Source organism: Rhincodon typus, chromosome 41 (genome assembly GCF_021869965.1).
Source record: "Rhincodon typus isolate 14 chromosome 41, sRhiTyp1.1, whole genome shotgun sequence".
NCBI classification, from domain to species: Eukaryota; Metazoa; Chordata; class Chondrichthyes; order Orectolobiformes; family Rhincodontidae; genus Rhincodon; species Rhincodon typus.
The window spans coordinates 3,190,181-3,201,609 of NC_063372.1; the positions used below are offsets into that span (position 1 = coordinate 3,190,181).

At 39.8% G+C, this 11,429-nt stretch overlaps 1 protein-coding gene across 1 annotated transcript in view; it reads left to right on the forward strand.

Annotated features, from left to right (window-relative positions):
• The window catches only part of LOC109922195 (R3H domain-containing protein 2), a 138,457-nt gene that overhangs the window by 106,492 nt on the left and 20,536 nt on the right, over positions 1-11,429 (forward strand). Inside the window, exon 14 of the mRNA XM_048618837.1 lies at positions 5,015-5,245. Within this exon, the coding sequence (XP_048474794.1) occupies positions 5,015-5,245 (231 nt within the window). The remainder of the gene's footprint in view (positions 1-5,014; positions 5,246-11,429) is intronic.

The following is an 11,429-nucleotide window of genomic DNA, read 5'->3' on the forward strand; positions in this document are numbered from 1 at the left end:
GATCAGGTGAGGATGGCAGATTTCCTTCCCTAAAGGACTTTAGTGAACCAGATGGGTTTTTCCCGACAATGGACAATGGATTCACGGTCATCATTAGATTTTTAATTCCAGATGTTTATTGAATTCAAATTCCACCATCTGCCATGGCTGGATTCGAACCCGGGTGCCCAGAACCTTATCTGGGTCTCTGGATTAACAACCAGCGATAATACCACTAGGCCATCACCTCCCACTGTTCCATAGTTAATGTCAACATGACTGCACCATTACAAGAGCACAGTCCTGCACATGCTGGAAACTGAAATAAAAACAGAAAATGCTGGAAATGCACAGCAGCATCTTTGGAGAGAGCACCATGTTGGTTTTCCTTTTGAAATGTCATAATGTGAATCATTAGCTCTGTTTCAAAAGTTCCATAAATGTTGCCAGACCCACTGAATGTTTCCAACATTTTCAGTTTTTATCTCTACCATTGTCTGCCAGATAAATTTAGCTTATGCCATTTTATACCCCATCTGATACTGATTCTTGAATAGAGTATAGCTAACTCAATACTACCCACTATGCACTGCCACTTAAGACATGCTTATCCATTCCAATACATGACAGTATACACTAGCAAATTCATGAATGCTTACACTTAGGCAAAATGCTTGTCACCCAAGTGCAATGAACAGCTTGCCAAAGTTATGGCCAATTCTTAAAAAGCACTTAATGGCTGCACCCTGTTTTCTGTTATTTGGAACAAGTGAAGCAAACACCATAAGCCTTAAGGTAAGCAGCCATGCCCCTTATGGATGTCACTGCATGCAATTATTTTTAATCAACCTGTTTGGACATGTTATGACACTCCTCTGGGGTAGGTGGGACTTGAACCCCCTTAAGCAGATGTGTTTTAAAAAAGCTTTTCAAAAAGGTGTTGACAGAAGAAAACAGGGAATTATAGACTAGTTAGCCTGATATCGGTTGTAGCAAAATGCTCGAGTCCATTACAAAAGATTTAATAGCAGAGCACATGGAAGACAATGACAGAATCAGACAATCAGCATGGATTTATGAAAGGGAAATATGTTTGACAAATCGACTGGAACTTTTCAAAGATGTGGCTGGTAGAGTTGATAAGGATGTGGTTTATTTGGACTTTCAGAAGGCTATTGATAAGGTCTCATTGTAAGGAATTAGTGTGTAAAATTAAAGTGCATGGGATTGGAGGCAGTGTGCCGACATGGATAGGGAACAGGTTGACAGACAGGTAACAAAGAGAAAGAATAAACAATTCTTTTTCTGAGTGGCATGTAGTTGCTAGTCAGGTTTCTCAGGGATCAGTATTTGGATTCTAGCTATTCACAATATATATTAATGATTTACATAATGGTATTCAATGTAGTTTCTCCAAGTTTGCAGACGGCACATAGTTGGATGGGAAGGTGAACTGTGCTTCAGTGTGGCTTGGACAGTATGTGTGAATGGGTAAATGCATGGCAGATACAGTATGATGTGGATAAATGTGAACTTATCTACTTTGGGAGCAAAAACAGTAAAGCGGATTATTATCTGAATGGTGTTAGATTGGGAAAGGAGGAGGTACAACAAGACCTGGGTGTCCTTGTACACCAGTCGCTGAAAGTAAACCTGCAGGGGCAGCAGGAGGTGAAGACGGTAAATGGGATGTTAGCCTTCATGGCTAGAGGATTCGATCAAGTACAGGAGCAGGGATGGCTTGCTGCAGTTGTACAGGTGAGACCACACCTGGAGCATTGTGTGCAGTTTTGGTCTGTTTATCGGAGGAAGGATATTATGGCTCTGGAGGGAGTGCAACAAACACCTACCAGACTGATGTCTTCACCCAGAGACTGGTGAGTCTGTGGATTCTCTGTCACAGAAAGTGGTTGAGGCTAAAATGTTAAACGTTTTCAACAAAGAGTTAGATATAGTTCTTAGGGCTAAAAGGATCGTGGGATATGGGGAGAACACAGGAACAGTGTACTGAGTTGGATGATGAGCCATGATCATATTGAATGACAAAGCAGGCTCGAAGGGCTGAATGGCCTACACCTACCATTTTCTGTATTTCTATGCTGTATATCAGCCCTTGAATTTGCTATGAACTCGAAATCATCAGTTAGTACCAGATATTTAGCAACTTTGGGTGACACACGAAGAATACTCTGGAAGCGAGCAACACTGAAGGTTTTTTTGTGTGACTAAGGAATTTCCCACCATCATAACCAAATGAACATTGATCTGCTGGCAAAGAGTCTGCCAATGGCTTATTGCATACAAACTGAACTGCTTCCAATGGATTAAAATTCTTCTGTAAGTACAGTGACCAGTACTGTACACATTATCCAGATGCACACTCACCTATGCCCTGTATAACTGAAGCGTAACCTTCCTATTTTTTGCATTCAATTCCCCACCCAAGAAAACATAACATTCTATTAGCTTTCCTGATTACTTGCTGTACCTGCATACTAACCTTTTGTGATTCATCCACTAGAGCACCCAGATCCCTCTGCATCTTGGAGCTCTGCAACCTTTCACCATTTAGTTTTTTTTCTTCCCTAATTTCCCACATGATGCTGTATTTGCCAAATCTTAGCCCACTCGTATAATCTACCTGTATCCCTTTGTCGGCTCCTTATATCCTCTTCACAGCTCATTTTTCTACTTATCTTTACGTCATCAGCAAATTTAACTACCCCACCTTGGTCCCTTCATCCAAATCATTTCTATAAATTGTAAAGAGTTGAGGCCCCAGCACCGGCTACTGTGGCACACCAGTGACATCCTGCCAGGATGAAGAAGACCCATTAATTCCAGTACTGAGGAAGTGAAACATTAGCTCTGATTTCTCTCCACAGATGCTGCCAGACTTGCTGAGCTTTTCCAGCAATTTCTGTTTTTCAGTCTCAAAGCAGGGATTCAAGGACAATTATTGAAAGTCATGGACTTCCAACTGCCATGGAAGATATTTCAGCCGTCATATCACCGTAGCGAAAGATCTGATATCTTTGATGCAGGATGGGCCATAAATCCCAGTGAAAGTTTATTTCAGAATATTAGATTTAATGGCAGTAGCTGTCTTTGTGACTCCAATATGCAACCGAGTGCAGTGGAAACTGCTTAACCAGAGGTCTCCAGCAAAGTTCACATTTCCGAATCAATAAAGCACTGTGCTTGCCACAGGAGAATAAGATATCACAAGATAGTTTCTTGTAACAACTGTACTGTAGTTGAGAAATATACCACTGCAACTGTTAATCTACTCAATTACCTCCTAAGCTCTCTCATGAAATGTTTCCCTCTGTTAAAGGGACTGTGTAAATATAAACTATTGTCTATTTTTTAACAACCACTATGGTCATTCCTGTGTATCAACTAGCAGAGGCCGCTTGTGTCTATTTCCTTGTTGGTTCCTCTTTGTTATTTGAAGTGATTAATGGAATAGTAGACCACTCTGATAAGTAGAAATTATATGCATTCCACTACTTTGCAGCGTTTTCGTGTGTGTTTTCAGCACGTGATCTCCCCACAGCTGAATTTTGTTCCTTTATTGTGTGAAAAGATGCAGGCCATTGAGGAATGCAAATGAGTTTGTATGTTGGTTAACTAATTGTACAGGGCTTTCTCCTGGCAAAATGAAGACCATTGCATTCACACTTCTGCTGTCATACAAGCACCTTACTGTGAATTCTGCAAAAAAAATCTGCATCTTGACTGCTCAGCGCACAAGGTCAATCGAGACACCAGAATTTGCAACAATCAGGTTTTAGTGAAGACATTTTGAGAAGAATAAGAGAACACCTGCACTAACTGGTCAGACTTCAAATAGAGTAGAGATCCTGCAAGGTTCATATGCACAGATCTGTAAAAGTGAGATAACAGGCTGATAAAGCTGTAAACACATGCATGCACACAAGGGTGATCCAAGGTTTTATAAGTGGGGTGAGTATGAAAACAAGACAGTAATGATAGATCTGTATTAGGATGTAGTTAAATTATTAGCAGACAATATCTAAATAATTCTTGTGATTTCCTGTTGTAGCTTTGGGAATAATTGGAGAGTCAGCATTAATGAGATATTTGCTGCTTCTCTGACGTTTCAGTCAAAGTTACAGCAGGAGATCAGAGGGCCCCTAAGTAAATTCCAAGTGATTGTGTTTGTTTGGGGTGCCCCACATTAAGATGGCTATCAAGATCTTTGAGTAGTTGCAGAAGACACTAACTGAGATGATACCAGGAATGAAAGGATTTAAGATATGAGCAGAGATTAGAGAAACTGTGACCCCTTTTAGTAGAACAGCTCAGGCAAAAAAGAGAAATTTGAATGTTCAAAATTATGAATAACTGACATAAATAGAGAAAAAAAAATTGGTGAGTCAGCAACCAGAGGACATAAATCTAAGATCATCACCAAAATAACAAGGGGAAAGCTAGGACACTTTTTCAAAAAGCAGTTGTTCAAAAATAGAATGCCAAACCAGAAGATGTGGTAAAAGTAGAATTCACATTAGCTTCTTGAGGGAAGTGAATCAGTCTTGAAAATAAATAAACAGTAGAAAGGGTGTATGGAAAGTGCAAAAGAATGTCATTAAGTGGATAGCTCTTCTTAGAAGTCCAGCCCATTGATGGGTTAAGTGGTCTTTGTTACATAACGTTCTGTTTCTGAGTACTTCTTCCCTTTCGTTGTCGACAGTATTCAGTTATCCCAGTGCTTATAAATGCAATATACGTCTGAACTAAAAACGTAATTTGTGTTCAAACTGAATAATGTAACTGTAGGGGTAACAAGCTATGTAGTTTATCCCTCCAGCATTGCCTTTATTATTCATGTATCATTTGTCGATGACAATTCTATTTTTGTCTTTCCATCAATGTGCGTACTTTGTGCAAAATTAAGAGGACCAACATAAATCAAAAATTAATTGTGTTTGACAGTTTACTGAATCAGTTCTATTGCTTGAATTGTGAAGATGAAGTTTGGGTAATTCTATTTTTATATGCAAACTAGCCTGAAGATCTTGGCAACCAGTTCGGGCAGATGACCCTCAGCCGCCAAGGTTCCACTGAAGCTCCCGAGACTACCTCTGCTGTATTTCAAGCCCCAGTGATATCCCAGCAGCCTGGCTACATCATAGCTTCGCCGGGGCAGTCTCTCTCTGCACCTCCCTACTCGGCATCTGGACATCCCACAGCTCAGCAGGTGCTTCAGCCTCAGGGTTACATACAGCCTCCTCAGCAGGTATTAATTAGTAGTTAAACAGAGTTTCCTGGTAGCTTTAGTGAATAAAAGTATTGTCTAGGGTGATACTGCAGCTGAACAGACCAAGAATGTTTGAGGTTCATTCTTCAGTTGCTAGTTGTGGCTGCAGAGGTGGTGCTCCAATGTGCCTCAGGTTTCCCTCGACTGCAGAGGGGAATATCAGCCAGAGTGCCTGCCCGTGGTCTTATTCTATGCCTGCTGTGGGAAATTGCATTTATATCATAATTGAATAAGAATAGAATTGGACTGGCTGTGATACTCTATCAGATCAAATAGTTGTCCAAAGCTTATGGCAAATCGTGTTCCTCCTGATGCACAAGAATGCTTCAAATGGTTTTTAAGTTATGTTAATCAACCTGTTTGACATATCTCCATGACGTGTGGGACTTGAACCCAAAACTTCAGGTCCATAGGAAGGGACACTGCGACTTTGCCACAAGAGACACTCATGGTTTTTAAAATAATTACCTTAATCGAGCCTGTTCTGGCCCTTATTCCTGGTAGGTTTGAATAAGCTTTCTCCTCCCCAGGTTAAAGTGGCAGATCAAGTGCCAGTTGTGTCATCAGAGCCTTATTTATAAATTTAAAACGAACTGGCCACATTTGAGCAGGTGACTGTGCCTCTTGCAATTTAAAATTGCAGATGGTCAAATAAGATGGCAAAGATCACCGGTTGATTTTAACTGCTTTCACCCTTCCTGGTTTTCACTATTCCAGTTGGAATCAAGGCCTGTGTTGTGGCAAAGTTATTATAGGTGCATATATATTGTCATTATTATGATGCTTTCACTTGTATTGTGCCACTTCATTAAACTCCGCTTGTTCACAGAATGTTTTTTGAAGTATCTTGGCAGGTAACTGTGTTGTATGTGTTGTTAGAAGATAACTATTCACCTCCAGGATCGGGGTTTAAATCCAACCTGGGATGATGGGATGAAATTCTTCTGTTTGTGCTGCATGTAAGGGTTCCATGCAGAATGAGTCTTTAAATTGAGAAGCCAAGGTGAAAGGCTAAAGCCAATAGTGCAGGACAACGTCAATGTTGAAAGCAACAACTTGCATTTATATAGTGCCTTTAAGTAGAGTTTTTCAAGCTGCTTCACAAGGCTAAACAACTTGACACAATTACATAAGGAGAGAGTAGGGAAGATAGGCATTCCTACGCTCTGGTGTACTCCTCCCTAGTTGACCTTAACTTTAAAAGGTTGTATTTGCATATGATGGATGGTGGCAACCTGTAGAAGATAGCAGAGCCCCTACCACAAACATCTCATTCCTTATGAGAAAACTGTTGTAGTTCTGTTTAGCAGGGGAAGCTAAAAGTCTCGCAGTTTGTGAAGATTGGAGGAAAGTACAGATTTTGTGGTATGTACCATATATTAAGATTTTCCTGTTACCCACCTACAGTTATTCTGCAAAATAGGATGATTATGACCATGTAGTGCCTAACTAGATAAATATGTAAATGATTTCATAATATGCCCTGTGTTCTCTTTACAGGGCAATGAATATCTACTCACTCTTTGGCTGAAAGTGGAGAGCATCACTCACCAAATAACAACCATTAGCATCTCTACTTGAACCAAACATGGGCACAAATGCACTCAGTATGGCAAAAACAGCTTGTTATACTGAAAAAGTACAGGGCAAGTCTCTGAGGAAATTTTAAAGAGGGGTGCCTGGATCAGGCCAAAGCCCCAGGATATACATGCTCCTCCCATATTGCATAGAGTTGCACACTTCAGTGGGGCTACTTTTACACAAAGACGGGTACACCACTAGACCCGTATCCTATTAAAAGATCATCTGCGAATTATGAATGAGTTCAACACCCAGATAATCAGTATTGTCTCCTTCTTCTCCATGGAACAGTAGTTGTGGGAACGAGAGTATCATTATGGAACACGTGAGGTTTGTTTGCATTGGTGGGCTCACTATATATGTGTTCGCTGTGGAGACATCTGTCATGAATACTCCCTCATCTCTCAGAACAGTCACGAAATGCAGCCAAGCCAGTTTCAATAAACTTGGAATCTGGATAAAAGTAGTCATTAAGGAGAGATTCGTGCACCCACAAATGCCCACTGATCTCTGCTCATAAAGAAGGCAGATGTCATAAGGAAATACCCTCCAGCCATGCCATGCATACACTACTACAGGAGAAGATTCTTTGCATTCATATCACTAACCATTCTGAACTTTCACATAGCCCTGCAAAAGTGAAAAAAAAAATTGATTCTGCAGCTACTGTAGTAGTTGAAGTGCACTGGCAGTGATGCAGGTTCAACAGAATTAGTCACCAATATGAATACCAGGCCTTCTGTACCACCAGTTGGTTATACAGCAACCCACCAGTGTCACTCTGCAACTGGGAGACTGTTTATTGGTTTGATACAAGCACAATCAGCATTAAGAATTTCACAACATACAAAGCAGAGACATTATATGAGCACATTAAACATAACACCACGTCAGAAAATAAAGTTGATTCACTTTTAAAGTATTATTCAGTTTGCATTTCTTCATTGTGCATGCAGAATATCACACAGCTCAAAGTAGGTACAGCGCAGCAGCCTGGATATGGTGGAGGAAGTATGCAAGGAGGTTCATGCAACAAAAATGCCAAAATAGCTCAATTCTGTGATGATCCTGTGGGTGCTAGGAAAGCCCCTATGATCGTAAAGTTCATGACAACAGTGACCTTTGCTGCTGCTGACACCGAATGACTTGTCCCTGTTGTGCAGTACAGGTGACTGACAGTCTTTATGGACCAGGTAGCATATCTCTTTCAGTGTTGGCAGTGACCCTGTAAGCTATTCTTTCATCCCAGGTTGCTGACTGTTTTTCCTGATGTTGTACCTCTGGGGAGTTGTGTATCATCTTAGATCTTTGTACTATGACTGCCTTCTCTTGCTTCACAACATATCTGCTGGTATTTGCTACACCCAGCACACACACAAAGTTTATTGTGCTGTACTGAGATTTTGAAACCTTAAAGTGAATAAAATAAAAGAATAAAGTACCCACTTTTAAATTTGATTGTGTAGCTCTAGGATGATGTACAAATTTGTTACTAGTAATGTAAAAGGCTTTAAGAAACAAAACATTTCTCCCGTTTTTAATTAATGTTTTTTCCGGTTTCAGAGCAACAATAAAGTTTAGCACATAAATCCTAAGTTTGCAGAGTCACATTGACAGGAGGGACGGATTTGAAGCTCATTGGAATGGTTTCAGTTGAGACTGCCCAAACCCTGTAACCCTCTACCAATGAGAGGAGCAAGGGCAATAGGAACATGGGAACACTATCACTTCCAAGTCACACATCATCTGGACTTGGAAATATATCACCTAACCTTCATCGTTGTGGGGTGAAAATCCTGGAATTCATTTCCTAGTAGCGCTGTGGGTGTACCTACTCCACATGGCTTACAGCTTCTTGCCTCTGTTTCCAAGACACCTGCTGTAAAGTTGTCCATTTGCTGGATCTTTCTTGCAGCAGTGAAGCTTTGATGTTGTCAGATCCCTCTAGGCCACACTCAGGAGATAATTGTCACAGCTGGCAATCTGTAGTGAATACTTGTATTAAACAAATGCCAAAATATTGTTTTTGTGACCACTGTACAGGGCTTTCATTAGATGGTAAGATTCTCTTGCTTAATGGATATATGTTGTATGGACACGAATGTTGCATATCAATTCCATGACCCTTATAAATAAAATTTGTATGTTTAATAGAATTTCATGTTTAGGTGGTGTCTGAGCATGGAAACATTATCATGCACATTTTACAGCTGACAGCCGTGATGGCTTCATTACACCAAATTGCACCAAATTGCAGAGTGCCTGTGTTCCACGGCAGGAATAACCTGGCTGGATGTCTCTTAACTTAGACTATCCTCTGCATCCGTCACAGCTGTTGCTGCTGGGAATTCTTCTCACAGTAGTGAAGTACCTCCACTTGTTTATGGTTCTTTGCTGCCTTTGAGAAAGTTGTGCTTTGCAGTGGAGTACGCAAAAGAGCAATTGTTGAGCTTAATGCTTCAAACAGTATGACAAAGCCAGTGTATAATGGATAGAGAGGTGTACAAGAAATGTGCACAAAAAAGAGAATGCATTTATGTCCACCATGCTGTGAACAAACCTTTTTTGCAACTGGATGCAAGATACCTGAATTCACTGCATCAATTCAATCATCAGCTAATAACCTGTACTTTTACTGTAGGGTTGCCTTCAACTTCAAATGTCATCCATAGCAAAGAGTGACGTGCTCCTCACAGGTTACTGCTTTGTCATTGTATACAATTATTCCATTTTTCATCCACTGCTATAACTTCCCCTTTCATTGAGACTGGCTGCCTCATTGGATATTACACATTGTGTCCAAATGTGGTGTTTTACAAACTTTTCCTGTTTGGAGCCTGTTCAAATTTAAAAAAGGGACTCCCATTGCAAGCTACCAGTGCAGGTGGAATTTTGGCTTCATGCGAAGTTGACTTCATCAGTAGTTTTACCAACAGTTCTCATTTTGTTTTACCTACTTATTTGGTACATTGAAGTGCGCTCAGTTTTTTTAAGGATTGAAAAAGAAAGATTTGTCATGTTTGAGCTGTTGGACTTGGAAGAAGTAGATGTTGTGAGCACTGCAGATGTGCAATGTGAAGTAAATTGTGAATGTAGAGTGGAATTATCAGCGAGGAGTAGATGAGGTTGATTGAGGAATTTAAAAGCTCACTGGTAGGAAAGAACAAGTCGGAGAAAGGCCAACAATCTGGACGGAGCCTGAGCAATGCACAAGATCCAAGCCGTTGACCATAGAACAAATAAAACTATTTAAAAATAAACCACATATCCATATATTACAGCTTTGTTAGGGTGGGAGTTTGGGGTGATGGAATATGATGATATTTTGTGCCAGAACCTATTCAAAGCTGAGGAGATATCTAATGCAATGACATGACACCAAAATATCCAAGAGAAAATTTCTGGAGGAGCACCAGATCACCTGTAGAAAAGGCCTTTTAAAAATTCAACTGTTGGTTGTGGATTAGACCAAAGTGTTTAAGGTGATTGTTGGAAATTCTCTTAATCCCAAAACACTCCTTACATAAATTGAAAAGAAAAACAATAACATTTCTTTAAAACCCAAAGCACATCAAAAACACCACTTGTGCAGTACTCATACTAGACCCCCTGTCTCTAACACCTTGATATGTTTAAGTCACTTTTGACTTGACTGGAACTGCAGACAGCTTCTCCCTGGAGTTATTTGTGCATTTGAATGCAATCAGCTTCTGGTAAAACATTCAAGGTTTTATGGCAACACTTCCGGTCTGGGACTGACACTAACTCTTTAAGTTTTCTAGTTTCACTATATTGGTTACTTCTCAGGAGCACTGGTTTTTACATGCATCTTCAGGGACTTCACAGGACTGCATAAAATTCAAAGTAAAACTAAAAAAAAAACTCTCTGATCTATGGACATTTCCATTGAGTTTAAAAAAAAACTTCTCATGAGTTTGTTTCAGTTGTAAAACACTATGGTGCGCACAAAGATCTATGAATTCTAAGGCTAGTCCTCAAAAATTGTTTTAAAGAAATAACCTTGGTTCCAGAAATACTTACAAGTTAATTATTATCTTCATACACACAGAAAACCCACCTTATTAACTCAAAAATGCAGACTTAAAATAAATGATATTAAATATGTATAAATCTCTCAGTCTACATCACAATATCATTACGTTGATTACAATATTTACAATTGCACAAGGATTTTGTGAGACCAAAAGTTCTTGTGATGCGCACTTAAAAGTTTACTAGACCTCTTCCAAAGAATGCTGATTTGAATCCTTGCTTGTGGGTAAATTAGATGAAAATGGTTTGAGTTTATTGTCCGGAAATAGCTATTTGTTGAATTTAGAGAATTTGATTGTAACCTGGAGTTTTATGAAGGAAAGTCGATCCATCATGCAATAACCACAGCTGTTCATTTTAAAGCTAAGAGATTTTTTTTTTAAACAAAGGTATTCAGGGATATGGGCCAAAGTCTAAAGGGGTTCAGCCACAGGTCTGTGATTTCATTAAATGGTGGAACAAGCTCAAGGGGCTGAATAGCCTACTCTTGTTCCTCTGTTCTTTTGATGGTATCTTCTAAAAGGTGATA